Source organism: Boleophthalmus pectinirostris, unplaced genomic scaffold (assembly GCF_026225935.1).
Source record: "Boleophthalmus pectinirostris isolate CB_2022bp ecotype Guang Dong unplaced genomic scaffold, ASM2622593v1 HiC_scaffold_14, whole genome shotgun sequence".
Taxonomy (NCBI): Eukaryota; Metazoa; Chordata; class Actinopteri; order Gobiiformes; family Gobiidae; genus Boleophthalmus; species Boleophthalmus pectinirostris.
The window spans coordinates 31,241,764-31,257,166 of record NW_026571047.1 but is presented as its reverse complement, the minus strand read 5'-3'; the positions used below and the strand labels follow the sequence as shown (position 1 = coordinate 31,257,166).

At 42.9% G+C, this 15,403-nt stretch overlaps 1 protein-coding gene across 1 annotated transcript; it reads right to left on the bottom strand.

The window, feature by feature from the left end:
• Positions 1-800: 800 nt before the first annotated feature.
• Positions 801-7,086, bottom strand: LOC110158738 (protein S100-B-like). Its single transcript, XM_055150593.1, has 3 exons — positions 6,945-7,086; positions 5,507-5,645; positions 801-971 (listed from the first exon to the last, which is right to left on the bottom strand). Exons 1-3 carry the CDS (start codon positions 7,004-7,006, stop codon positions 849-851), a joined length of 324 nt encoding a protein of 107 aa, XP_055006568.1. The 5' UTR covers positions 7,007-7,086; the 3' UTR covers positions 801-848.
• Between the last annotated feature and the right edge of the window lie 8,317 nt (positions 7,087-15,403).

The following is a 15,403-nucleotide window of genomic DNA, read 5'->3' as shown; positions in this document are numbered from 1 at the left end:
ACTACTACTACTACTACTACTACTACTACTACTACTACTACTACTACTACTACTACTACTACTGCTGCTGCTGCTGCTGCTACTACTACTACTACTACTATCCTACTTCTACTACTTTTTCTACTACTAGGCTATTATTACTACTTCTACTACTACTACTATTACTACTACTATTACAACTACTGCTGCCTGTACTACTACTTCTACTAGGCTACTACTGCTACTCCTAGTGTTGTTTCTACTACTACTAATACTACTACAACTACTGCTGCTGATACTACTACTTTTACTACTACTAGGCTACTACTACTACTACTACTACTACATTTACTACTAATACTGCTACAACTACTGCTGCTTCTACTACTACTAGGTTACTACTGCTACTTCTAGTGTTGCTAATACTACTACAACTACTACTACATTTACTACTACTACTACTACTAGTACTACTACTACTGCTGCTTCTACTACTACTATTACTACTACTACTACTACTACTACTTCTACTGCTGCTGCTGCTACAACTGTTCCTTTACCTTGTTCTGAAAATACTAAAACCACCAAAAACATTGTACTAACATGTTTAATAAGTTTTCTCTTTCGTTTCTGCTCTCTATGCTAACTCACTCCCCTTCAGAGCACTATCATAACACAATCAGCATATATCCCACTAATGAAACTACTGCACATCGCATCAGGTTTGTGAAGTTGTAGTGTAAAGTTTTGTCTCATGTTTTTGTATATTTATAGAGAGCTTTGTGGGCGACGTGAGGCTTCTGGGCGGAGGAACAACTTCAGATTGTCTCATTATTTTTATTGGTCTTATTTTGGTCACGATAAGATTTTTATTCACTTTCACTTTCCACTACACAGAGAGCGGCCACAAAAGACACAAACTCCGTAAAATCCACTGCTCCACTCCCATCGTTGTCCAGAGTTTCGAATAGTTTCTCCGCTTGTGCATTTTTCTGCAAACAAAAAGAAAAAAGTAAAAAAACAGAAGACTTTAGTTAGTGTCTGACGAAGGCCCAAAGTTTGTACAAATTGAGTAATTAAAGTAGAAAAGTGAGTGAGGATTAAATGTGCACTGCGTAACATTTCTAGTGGAGTTTTCACAATCCGTATATCATTCGTTTTTCAATATAAAACCAAAAGTTAGAAAACAAAAAAACTACAATTTTCTTCACTAAAAACATAACAATTTGTTTTTTTTCAGTTTTCAATTTTGTGTTTAAATGAAAAAAAAAAACAAAAGAAAAAAACAAAAAACAAATAACGGACGTTTCCCATTTACGTGACTTAAACTGTGATGTTGGACTGAACCAGGACTAAACCAGGACTGAATCAGAACTAAAACAGGACTAAACCAGGCCTAGTCCCAGTCTCAGTCCTGGTCTGGTCCTGATTTGTTCCTGGCTTCAGTTCCGGTCTGGTCCTGGCTTCAGTCCCGGTCTGGTTCTGGCCTCAGTCCTGGTCTGATCCCAGTCTCAGGATACTGGACTCAGTTTTGGTCTGGTCCCAGTCTCAGGATACTGGACTCAGTTTTGGTCTGGTCCCAGTCTCAGTCCCGGTCGCAGTGCCGGTCTGGTTCTGGTCTCAGTTCTGGTCTGATCCCGGTCTCAGGATACTGGTCTCAGTTCTGGTCTGGTCCCAATCTTGTTCTGGTTTCAATCCAGGTCTCAGTTTTGGTCTGGTCCCGGTCTTGTTCCGGTTTCAATCACGGTCTGGTCCTGGTCTGGTCCCACTCTCAATCCTGGTCTCAGTTCTGGTCTGATCCTGGTCTCAGTCCTGGTCTGGTCCTGATCTGCTCAAGGCTTCAGTCAGGGTCTGGTCCCGGTCTCAGTCCCGGTCTCGGTCCCGGTCTCAGTCCCGGTCTCAGTCCTGGTCTGATCCCGGTCTCACGATACTGGTCTCAGTTCTGGTCTGGTCCCGATCTTGTTCTGATTTCAATCTTGGTCTCAGGTCTGTTCTGATCCTGGTCTCAGTCCTGGTCCTGGTCCTGGTCCTGGTCTAAGTCCTGATCTCAGTCCCGGTCTGGTCCCGGCCCTGGTTTGGTCCTGGTTCAGTCCTGGTTCGGTCCGGTATCTCAGTCACAGAAGTCACGTAAACAGAAAATGGCCGTTATCCGTTTTTTTTTTTTTTTTTCATTTTTCATTTAAACACAAAATCAAAAACAGAAAAAACAAATCATTATCTGTTTTTTTCATTTTGGTTTTATTTTGAAAAACAAATGAACACACGATACACAGATTCCCAACCCTGCACTGGAATCTAAAACCACAAACCATTATTGCGGTTGTTTAAATAGACAGAACCACACCCACCGCACCTACAAACCATTACCAGGAAACTCAAGCTACAACCTGAAAGATGAAACACAACTGTCCACAAACACTTTCTAGGAAACGCTGTAGGTGGAGCCGACACAATTACTAGATCGAACCAAACCCAAGAATAGTTTGTCCTCGGTGTTATATTTTCGGTAACAGTCAGGAGTAGTTCATGTGACACAGTTTAAACTCACTTCCCTCGTGCATTCAGAGCGTTCTAATTATTCACCATGATGAGTTTATAAGAGCCTGAACAAAAAATACTCAACTACTTTTTTTGTGAAAGGGAAGAGTCTGTGAATCAGAGGTGGGCACTTGCAAGTTGTGACCTGGACTCGAGACTTGAAAACTTGATAAAATGGACTAAGACTTGGGACTCGACTTGGACTTGAGACCTGTGACTTGAGAAGCACTTTTAATTCTGAATTTGTTCTATTCTGACTGTAATGATTCACATTAATATCTTGTCAAGACATTTAAAAAGGAACAATTAACATTTCTACAACTCTTACATAAAAAAGAGATACTGCAGGTTTATATAAATACGTGGATATAAATATACTATGAATTTATTTTAAAGGTTGTATAGAGGATTTTCCAAGGAACGAGAAATCCAGCGACTGTTTGTCCTTTTTCAAATGTTGCGCATGCGTGAAACCACCTCCCCTCCCCCACAGCTCCTACGTAGAAACACCTCCTCCCGCCTCCTCGTTACGCCAGAAACAGGTTTGTTTACAGCCGGTGCGCTGCACATGACTTGTAAACAACTAACTACAGTGTTGGTTAGGCAAGACGGAGAAGTGAGGAGCGGGGGGAGCGGGTGTGCGGACATTTCGTGCGCGGACGAGAAGTGAGGAGCAGGGAGAAGAGCGGAGCAGGGAGCAGGAGAGGAGCAGTGCGCGGAGATTCCGTGCCCGGAGAAGTGAGGAGCAGGGGGAAGAGCGGATCGGGCAGCGGGGAGAGGAGGAAAGGGGTGCAGAGAAGGTTGCGCGGAGATTCAGTGCGAATGAACTAGCTACAACACGCAGCAGCAAGCGGACTCTTTTCTTTGCCTTGAAAATTACGTTTTCAGACATAGGATATCGCTTTCGTGTCCTGAAAAACGTTTGACTAGCTCTTGGAAATAAAGTACGTTTTCATAATAAGCAGAAGTGACCTGTCCAGGAGTAATTTTGGCGACCAATGCGTCAGTCTTTAGACCCTGCGTCTGCTTCAGTTGCGCCATCGCTGGAATGAATCTTCAAGAATCACCTTAGTTTGTCTTCGCTGCTTTTCCCCTTGTCTTCTTCTTTCAGCGACCTCAAAAACGGACTTTCTTTTGCGGCGAACTGCTCCTGGATTCTTGTCGCCATTGCAACAAACTTTGTGCGAACTGCGAGGAAGATATAGGTAAAAAAAAGCCACTAAGAACTGTTGCGTTGGTGGAGTAAACAGCGTCTGTGCGTCTTGCGTCTGTGGACTGCGTGACAGTCGTACGTAAACCACGTACCGGCGGCGCAGGCAAGTCAGTTACACTAGAAACGTAGGGAGTTTGATTGACAGCCTGTCAGCTAACAGATAACGAGGCAGTGTCGTTATCTATTGGCAAATGTTTAGCCCCACCACGTCCAGAGTTGATGAATTTTTATTCTCTTTTTTTTGGTCATCATAATTACAAGGCTACTGCATCTCTATAATCTATCATTGACAATTTGAAACCAAAAAAAATCCTCCATACAACCTTTAAGTACAATTAATCTTAAAAATTCATATAAATTGCAAAAAACAAAGCTATATGTGGTACTTTGTTTTAAAGACTTGAAATGACTTGAAGCTCAAAGCAGACAACCTGGACTCGACTTGGACTTGACTTGGACTTAAGGGGCAGTGACTCAAGACTTGACTTGGACTTGACTTGGACTTATGGGCCAGTGACTTGAGACTCGACTTGGACTTGCCCGTCTTTGACTTGTGACTTGACTCGGACTTGAGGTCAAAGACTTGAGACTTACTTGAGACTCGCAAAACAACGACTTGGTCCCACCTCTGCCGTGTATCATTCGTTCTTTTGAGTTTCAAGTAAGAACGAAAAACAATAATTGTTATTAAATTTTTCCATTTTAGTGTCAAACAAAAAACTGATTTCAACCTCTATTTTCAATATTTAATTTAAAGTTTATTTCAAATAACACACAAAAAAAATATTCTCTTCTAGCAGCAGAACGTCCGGGTGAAATAAAGAGAGAATAAAATATCAAAATTAAAATAGGCACCGAGCTCCGTGTACTATTCGTTCGTTTGAATTTCAATTAAGAACGAAAAACAATAAAATGGAAAAACAGTTTGTTATTTCATTATTCCGTTTTAGTGTCAAACAAAAAAACTGATTTCAACCAGTCAAAAAACAGTCATCGCTCCTAGTTGAATTTTGCAATTTTAATATTTTGTTCTCTTCTAGCAGAATAAAATAAAAATATCAAAATTGAAATAGGCACCAAGACTTTTTTGATTGGTGTTATTTGAAATAAACATTAAATTAAATATTGGAAATAGAGGTCGAATCTGTTTTTTTTGTTTGTTTGTTTTTTGACACTAAAACGGAATAATAAAATAAACTGTTTTCACATTTTATTGTTTTTCGTTCTTGATTTAAACTCAAAAGAACAATAATATTCCCTACAACTGTACAATAACTCACCCTTATGTAACAGATAATACTCCCTACAACTGTACAACAACTGCCCCTTATGTCACAGATAATATTCCCTACAACTGTGCAACAAATCATCCTTATGTCACAGATAATACTCCCTACAACTGTACAACAACTGCCCCTTATGTCACAGATAATACTCCCTACAACTGTACAATAACTAACCTTTATATAACAGATAATACTCCCTTTGCTCTCTGAAAATGAAAATACTTTACATTGCGTCAGGTTTGTGAAGCTGTAGTGTAAAGTTTTGTGCTGTGTTTTTGTATATTTATGGAGAAATGTCGTGCTAACCGCCAATAGGGATTGAATACGGTCCAGGAGAGATCACTAAATCACTCAAACATGCATGGATGACTCTAAAACCTCTTCGGGGATGTTTTGGATGAGGGAATGGCATTAAAATATGGTAGAAAGCTAAAAAAAAAAATAAATCGATCTTATCCCACAGTACTTGATATAAAAACAGAATTCTCACCCCGGGCTCCAGTCCAAACTCAGAGCGCAGAAGTTCGGCCACCTGCTGTTTGCTCAGGGTTTTCTTTTTTTGTGAGTACTGGTCAAACACACACCGGATCATCGCCATCGCCTGGGGAAGCTTCGCCATGACGGGTCCTCTGATGTGAAAATAAAGATTGCGAAGTCATTAATGTAGAACTAAGAGATACAGGCTGACATTCATACTATAATACTCCCTACAACCGTACAACTCACTCATATGTAACAAATAATACTCCCTACAACCTGTACAACAACTCACCCTTATGTAACAGATAATACTCCCTACAACTATGCAACAACTCACCCTGATGTAACAGATAATACTCCCTACAACTGTACAACTGTGCAAAAACTGACCTATATGTAACAGGTAATACTCCCTACAACTGTGCAACAATTCAAACTTATATCACAGATAATACTCCTTACAACTGTACAAGAACTCACCCTTATATCAACAGATAATGCTCCCTACAACTGTACAACTCACTCTTATGTCAACAGATAATACTCCCTACAATTGTACAACCGATCCTTATGTAACAGATAATACTCCTTACAACTGTACAAGAACTTTGCAACAACTGTCCCTTATGGAACAGATAATACTCCCTACAGCTATGCAACAACTCCTTATGTAACAGATAATACTCCCTACAATTGTACAACTGATCCTTATGTAACAAATAATACTCCCTACAACCTGTACAACAACTCACCCTTATGTAACAGATAATACTCCCTACAACTAAGCAACAACTCACCCTGATGTAACAGATAATACTCCCTACAACTGTACAACTGTGCAAAAACTGACCTATATGTAACAGGTAATACTCCCTACAACTGTGCAACAATTCACCCTTATATAACAGATAATACTCCCTACAACTGTACAACAACTCACCTTTATATAACAGATAATACTCCCTACAACTGTGCAACAATTCAAACTTATATCACAGATAATACTCCTTACAACTGTACAACTCACCCTTATGTCACAGATAATACTCCCTACAATTGTACAACCGATCCTTATGTAATAGATAATACTCCCTACAACTGTACATCTGCGCACCCTTACGTCACAGATAATACTCCTTACAACTGTACAAGAACTTTGCAACAACTGTCCCTTATGGAACAGATAATATTCCCTACAGCTATGCAACAACTCCTTATGTAACAGATAATACTCCCTACAACTATACAAACAAAGTAAAGTGTGGCACTTTTGAGGATTTTAAAATAGAAAATATAGCAATTTTAGTAAAATAATTATAATTTAATGTAGAAAGTAATAGCCCGTGACTAAACTAAATACAATGAAATATGAATCTTCTACAAAAAAAGTTAATAAACAGAAGAAAAATCTATAAAATTTGGCAGAAAATCTCAGATAAAACACTCACTTGGTTTGGAGAGTTTTCGGTTGTGCAGAGGTTGAGGATGTGTGCAGAGTGAATCGTGTCATATTTCTTAAATAGCCTGGCACGCCCGACCCGCCTCGTTTGTTTGCCCACAGACGATGTTACGTAACCGTGGTTCTGGTTCGTCTGCAAGACATTCGTGGAAAAAAATAACTGTGATATTCCGAACCTACATTATAATGATCAGGGATTTAATATATAAGTTTAATGCCATACTGTGGAACATTCTAGTCAAATCAGAAAAGTTACACAGTGCACCTTTAAAAAAAACAATTCTATATAAATATTACGGGTGTAACAATTCACAAACATTACGGCTTGGTACGTATCTCGGTTTTGAGATTTATTTGTGTTTATTAAAATAACTATTAATTTTAACATTATACAAATGAGAACATAAAATAAATGCAAAGTGCTGCTGCTTGGTAATACTAATAATTTACTAAATGTTTGTGTTGTAACATTGCAAGCTAATGGGTTTAGTCACCGATCGAAAAGATTACATTAAAGATTTGTGAATATATATGTGTGTATATATATATATATATATATATATATACACACACACACACACATTTTTTATATATATATATTTTATGACAAAGTACAATGTTATTAATAAGGAAGTCTGTCTCTTCCCCCTTCTCCATCAGGGAGTACGACATTATTATATTATAGAATCTGAAAACTACCAAAATTTCAGTTCCAATAGTGTTTTAATAAAGTGGAATTGAATAAAAAATGAGATTCAGGATCATCATTAATTCCATATCCTTGTACATCTCCCATTGAAAACCTGTCGGACCAGTTTTCACACAATTCTGTTCAAATATTCAACCCATCTCAAGCAAACAGAGCATTTATTTTGTCCTACTTAATTCTACACAACGCCAACTTCAAACAGAGAACTGCCTTCCGCCCTGGACAAACACACTCGTCTTATTATTTCATTTTTACTGTCTTAAAATGTGATCGGCAGAACTAAAAGCAGTGCTGGATGAAGTACTCAGTTTTGTTACTTAAGTAAAAGATGCTATAATATAAAAAATGAATAATACATTTTAAATAATTGGTTTTAAATCATCTGTGTCTGTGCAAAACAAGTCTAAATCAGGACTAAAAAGGGACTAAAACAAGACTGAAATGGAACTAAAACATGACTAAAATGAGATTAAACCATGACTAAAATGAGACTTAAACAGGACTAAAACAATGGAAATAAAATGGGACTAAAACTAGACTAAAACAGGTCTAAATTAGGACTAAAACGGGACTAAAACATGACTAAACCATGACTAAAATGAGACTAAAACGGAACTAAAACAATGGGACTAAAACACAACTAAAACAAGACTAAAACGGGACTAAAACATTGGAACTATATGGGACTAAAACAGGAATAAAATAATGGGACTAAAAAGGCACTAAAACGGGACTAAAACAAGTCTAAATTAGGACTAAAACAGGACTAAAATGGGACTAAAACAATGGGACTAAAACAGGACTAAAACAAGACTAAAAGGGGATTAAAACACCACTAAAACAGGTCTAAATCAAGACTAAACCCAGACCAGACCAGGACTATGCCAAAACAAAACTAGGTCTAGGGACTGTGTCTAATTTTCACTGTCTTAAATTGTGAACAGAACTAAAAGCAGTGGTGGATGAAGTATTCAGTTTTTTTACTTAAGTAAAAGTACAGATACAGGGGCAAAAGATTACTCAAATAAAAGTAAAGGTATGACATGAAAAAAATCTGCTAAAAAGAAGAACCTGCTTAAAAATGAAGAGTAAAAGTAAAATTAAAGCCGCGTGCGGCGATGGTGGCCCTTTTCTGCTGTGAATGGCCCAGGAGTTTCCACCAAGTCATTGTGGATATCGCCCAAGTGAATATTTGTCCAGGTAGTTGGCAATTCTGACCAGAAATTTGGTTTGGTCCACCTTTTGTCGGGGTTGAAAAGGGTGATTTAGCGTCCGTCGATTCTTATGACCAATTTCTGGTCAAATGGTCTTGGGTCCTCTGCTGTTAGAGTGGATAAATAACCGGGATCAATGCCCTTTACGTGCTTTCTCGCTCCGTCCGTCATGTTGAATTTGTGTTTCTTGCCGCCGACCAAAATAATTCCCAGCATGGAACGCGCGCTTTTGTCAACAATGAAACTCGCCTATACTTAAAGCATTATTTTTGTAACTCTTTGGAAACATCTTTTGTATTGGGAAAGACTTCAGTTTGGGGATTACAGTAATCCCCCGTAAACCCAACCCAACGCCAGTGACTCATAATTTTACACCACCTGGTCACACCCTCTTTTAAACCCCACTGCTGCAGAAAGTGTCTTAAAGCTGCCACACACTACAGGAGAATTTGCCCCATTTTGGCTGCGCTTTGGTTCTCCTCGAATTCGGGAAGGCCTGACCCGACTTAAAGGGACACTCGATGCAAATCTGTTATTACACCAGACTGTCAATGTAAATGTTTGTGTCGATAGAATAATTTTAGAAGTAAAACCAACCTTGCAGTTGAAGGATTTATGTCTGAGCAGCAGCAGCGAGTTGTGAGGTCAGGAATCAGAATACACTAGACAGTTTACAAGGACCCCGGAAGTTGTAGACCACCGCGCATCGGCCAATCAGCGAAGAACTGTGAAGCCATGACATCAAACTCAAGCGTCTGTCTGGGTCCCTTTTGTGGAACAGCACAACAGTAAACAAATTGTCGAGATGGATGTAGATGAAGACAGACATTCTGTGTTGGCAACAATTCCCGAGATCGAGGATTTAAAGCCGGAACAAAGAGAATGTTTGGTGAATTTTATCAAAGGGAAAGACGTTATTGTTCTTCCTATGGGATTTGGAAAAAGCTTAATAATATGCCATCGTAATAATAATACATTTAAAAAGTACCCGCTTACCAATTAATTCCGATTTAAAATAATTTAATTCAGAATAAAAAATAATTCTCCTTTAAAAAGACCATGTAAACACTCACTTCTAATGATTATTCGGAATTAAATGTTACGGCGCAACAATGGAGGGACCCAAAAATGGACTTCAGACCGGTAAACAAAAATGGAAAAAGGAGAATTTATTTTACAAAGAGCAAAATGAGGGCAGAGGCAGGGCTGGAGCAGGGCAGAGGCAGGACAGAAACAGGGCTGGAGCAGGGCTGGAGCAGGGCTGGAGCAGGGCAGGAGCAGGGCTGGAGCAGGGCTGGAGCAGGGCAGAGGGCAGAGAACAGCAAGTAAGTAAAATGTTCGGCAAAAGGCAAGCAGCAAAAACGTAGAATCTAGGAGCCAAGAGGTTCACCGTGTGAAGATAGGAAACAATCTGGCAGGGTCTCACAGGTGAGCAGGGGTCAAGTAGTGGGCTCTTGATTGCTTGCAGGTGCGATGAATCAGGACCAGGAGACTCCGCCCACACACACACAGGGAGGGGAGCACCAGCCATGACAGTACCCCCCCCCCCCCAACGGGCGTCTCCAGACATTTTACCAGGCTTGTCTGGGAAAGCCCTGTAGAAGTCCCGGAGGAGGGACTTATCCAGGATATTGCTGCGGGGAATCCAGGAGCGCTCCTCTGGGCCGTAACCCTCCCAGTCGACCAGATACTGAAAACCCCTCCCACGGCGCCGAACATCAAGAATCCGACTCACAGTAAAGGCCGGGTAACCATCGACGACTCGGGTGGGAGGAGGGGGATCAGCTGGAGGGCTGAGAGGACAGGATGACACTGGCTTGAGTAGAGACACGTGAAATGATGGATGAATATTCAGGGAGGAGGGCAACTTGAGGCGCACCACAGCAGGATTTATCACTCTTTCAATGACATATGGGCCAATGAACTTAGGTGCCAGTTTCTTAGACTCCACTTGCAGAGGGAGGTCACGGGTTGACAGCCAAACCTTTTGTCCAGGCTGGTAGGGAGGAGATTGCTTCAGATGTCTATCGGCGAATCGCTGATTGCGAGTTGCCGTACGCTGCAGAGCAGCTCGAGCAGCCCTCCAAACATGGCAACAGCGCCTTACATGAGCCTGGACCGATGGAACCGCCACATCCTCCTCTTGATCTGGGAAGAGAGGAGGTTGGAAAACCCAAGGACACCATGAATGGAGTCATACCTGTGGCAGAGGATACAAGGGAGTTGTGGGCATATTCGATCCAGGGCAAATATGTGCTCCACGTGGCTGGGTTACGGGCGGTGACGCTGCGCAAGGCTGTCTCAAGGTCCTGATTGGTCCGTTCTGTCTGACCATTAGATTGAGGGTGGTACCCTGATGAAAGACTGATGGAGGTTCCCAGGGCCTGGCAAAATGCCCTCCATACCCGTGATGTAAATTGTGGCCCTCTGTCTGAGACAATATCGGTAGGTATGCCGTGGAGCCTGTATACATGAAGAACCAAAAGGTTAGCAGTTTCAGTGGAAGTTGGCAATTTGGGGAGGGAAATAAAATGCACTGCCTTAGAGAAGCGGTCCACGATTGTGAGAATAACTGTATTACCATCAGAGTTTGGGAGTCCAGTGACAAAATCTATGGCTATATGGGACCATGGTCGGCTGGGAATAGGTAAGGGGTTGAGGAGACCAGAGGGAGCCTGATGATTAGACTTGCTTCGGGCACAGGTAGTACAGGCAGCAATAAAAGATCGAGTGTCCTTGCTCATAGATGGCCACCAGAATCTCTGTTTAAGAAAAGCTAAGGTCCGGTGGAAACCAGGGTGACACGTAAGTTTAGAACTATGCCCCCACTGGAGAACCTGAGCTCGCACCGACTCCGGCACAAAAAGTGAGTTAAGCGGACAGTTATCTGGGGCAGGTTGGTTTTGCTGAGCCTCACGGACCACTCTTTCAATCTCCCAAAGAATAGATGCAACCAGGGAAGTGGATGGAGCAACCTCGGATGAATTTGCTGGACTGTCAATCACACATGTAGCAGGCAGGATGGGTTCAGGCAGAGACTCAGACATCAGGAGAGAACTGACGAGATAAGGAGTCTGGCTTTATATTCCGAGAACCAGGGCGGTAGGTTAGGACAAAGTTGAACCTTCCCAGGAACAGAGCCCATCTTGCCTGTCGGGAGTTGAGCCTCTTGGCAGAATGGAGATATNTCGACGACTCGGGTGGGAGGAGGGGGATCAGCTGGAGGGCTGAGAGGACAGGATGACACTGGCTTGAGGAGAGACACGTGAAATGAAGGATGAATATTCAGGGAGGAGGGCAACTTAAGGCGCACAACAGCAGGATTTATCACACTCTCAATGACATATGGGCCAATGAACTTAGGTGCCAGTTTCTTAGACTCCACTTGCAGAGGGAGGTCACGGGTTGACAGCCAAACCTTTTGTCCAGGCTGGTAGGGAGGAGATTGCTTCCGATGTCTATCGGCGAATCGCTGATTGCGAGTTGCCGTACGCTGCAGAGCAGCTCGAGCAGCCCTCCAAACATGGCGACAGCGCCTTACATGAGCCTGGACCGATGGAACCGCCACATCCTCCTCTTGATCTGGGAAGAGAGGAGGTTGGAAACCCAAGGACACCATGAATGGAGTCATACCTGTGGCAGAGGATACAAGGGAGTTGTGGGCATATTCGATCCAGGGCAAATATGTGCTCCACGTGGCTGGGTTACGGGCGGTGACGCTGCGCAAGGCTGTCTCAAGGTCCTGATTGGTCCGTTCTGTCTGACCATTAGATTGAGGGTGGTACCCTGATGAAAGACTGATGGAGGTTCCCAGGGCCTGGCAAAATGCCCTCCATACCCGTGATGTAAATTGTGGCCCTCTGTCTGAGACAATATCGGTAGGTATGCCGTGGAGCCTGTATACATGAAGAACCAAAAGGTTAGCAGTTTCAGTGGAAGTTGGCAATTTGGGGAGGGAAATAAAATGCACTGCCTTAGAGAAGCGGTCCACGATTGTGAGAATAACTGTATTACCATCAGAGTTTGGGAGTCCAGTGACAAAATCTATGGCTATATGGGACCATGGTCGGCTGGGAATAGGTAAGGGGTTGAGGAGACCAGAGGGAGCCTGATGATTAGACTTGTGTCGGGCACAGGTAGTACAGGCAGCAATAAAAGATCGAGTGTCCTTGCTCATAGATGGCCACCAGAATCTCTGTTTAAGAAAAGCTAAGGTCCGGTGGAAACCAGGGTGACACGTAAGTTTAGAACTATGCCCCCACTGGAGAACCTGAGCTCGCACCGACTCCGGCCCAAAAAGTGAGTTAAGCGGACAGTTATCTGGGGCAGGTTGGTTTTGCTGAGCCTCACGGACCACTCTTTCAATCTCCCAAAGAATAGATGCAACCAGGGAAGTGGATGGAGCAACCTCGGATGAATTTGCTGGACTGTCAATCACACATGTAGCAGGCAGGATGGGTTCAGGCAGAGACTCAGACATCAGGAGAGAACTGACGAGATAAGGAGTCTGGCTTTATATTCCGAGAACCAGGGCGGTAGGTTAGGACAAAGTTGAACCTTCCCAGGAACAGAGCCCATCTTGCCTGTCGGGAGTTGAGCCTCTTGGCAGAACGGAGATATGACAGGTTTTTGTGGTCTGTCCAAACAATGAAAGGATGTTCTGCACCCTCCAGCCAGTGCCTCCACTCTTGCAAGGCCAAAACTACAGCCAAAAGTTCTCTGTTACCAATGTCATAATTAACCTCAGCAGGCGACAGACGGTGAGAGAAGAAGGCACAAGGATGAATCCTTTGATCTCTAGTGGAACGCTGGGAAAGGACAGCTCCCACCCCGGAGTCTGAGGCATCAACCTCAACAATAAATTGCCTGGAGGGATCGGGATGAGTTAGGACAGGAGCAGAGGTGAACAAAGATTTAAGAGTAGCAAAAGCATCTTCGGCCTCACTGGACCACTTAAAGGGGGTGAGGGTAGAGGTGAGACGAGTCAGTGGGGCTGCCTTTCTGCTGTAGTCCTTGATAAATCTCCTATAGAAGTTTGCAAACCCTAGAAAACGCTGAAGTTGTTTTCTGGTTTCGGGTCTGGGCCACTCTGCCACAGCTCTCACCTTTTCAGGATCTGCCTTGATCTGCCCCTGTTGAATGACAAAGCCCAGAAAATTAACAGATGTTGCATGAAACTCACACTTCTCCGCTTTCACAAAGAGCTTGTTCTCTAGGAGGCGCTGCAGGACGAGTCTGACATGCTGGACATGTTCCTTAAGATCCCTGGAAAAAATGAGAATGTCATCCAAATAGACAAAAACAAACTTATTCAGCATATCCCGAAGAACATCGTTGACAAGAGTTTGGAAAACTGCTGGTGCGTTTGTAAGACCAAATGGCATCACCAAGTACTCAAAATGTCCGAGCGGGGTGTTAAATGCGGTTTTCCACTCATCACCTTGTCTAATGCGAACAAAGTGATAAGCATTTCTTAAATCTAGCTAAGTAAAAATGGTAGCTTGATGAAGGGGTTCAAAGGCTGAATCAATGAGTGGTAGGGGGTACTTATTTTTAACAGTAATGTCATTTAACCCCCTATAGTCAATACAAGGCCTTAACGTCTTGTCCTTTTTCCCCACGAAGAAAAATCCTGCGCCAACAGGTGATGAAGAGGGACGAATTAGGCCAGCAGCTAAAGAATCCTTGATGTAAACCTCCATAGCCTCTCTCTCAGGACCTGAAAGTTTATACAAGCGACTAGATGGTAAAGGAGCACCAGGAAGCAGATCAATAGCACAATCATAGGGACGGTGTGGAGGTAGGGAAAGCGCTTTCAGTTTGTTGAACACTTCACCCAGATCGTGATATTCGGGGGGCACAGCAGACAGATCAGGAGGGCTGGGCGGAGGAGAAGAGACTAGTCCGCTGGGGGTGATAGCGGATTGGAGACAGTTATAATGACAAAAGGTGCTCCAGCTGGCAATGTTGTTCTTAGCCCAGTCAATATGAGGATTGTGTCATTTCAGCCATGGGAGTCCCAAAACTATAGGGGCATGAGGAGAAGAAATAACTAAAAACTGAAGGTCCTCCCTGTGATTACCAGACAAAACCAGTGTAAGTTTAACAGTTACATGTGTGATCCTTGCCAGCCTCTCCCCGTTCAGAGCATTTACATCCCTGGGGGGTTTTAAGGGATCCAAATGGATATTGGCTTGAGATACAAAGTTTGAATCAATGAAATTGTCATCTGCTCCAGAGTCAACTAGTGCAAGGAGGGGGATAGATTCTCGCGACCAGCACAGAGTAGATGGGAGCTGCAGTCTATGTGGAGAGGAAACCGGGATAGAAGTAGTTTGGCTCACCAGAACCCCTCCATTTACTGGTGAGCCATCTCTTTTGGTCGCTGGGGGCAGGAATTGATGTAGTGTCCAGCTTGTCCGCAGTAAATGCACAGTCCTGACCGCTGGCGGCGCTGGCGTTCTGCAGGAGTTAACCGAGCCCGACCCAGCTGCATAGGCTCCTCTCCAGTAGAGGACTCGGGGG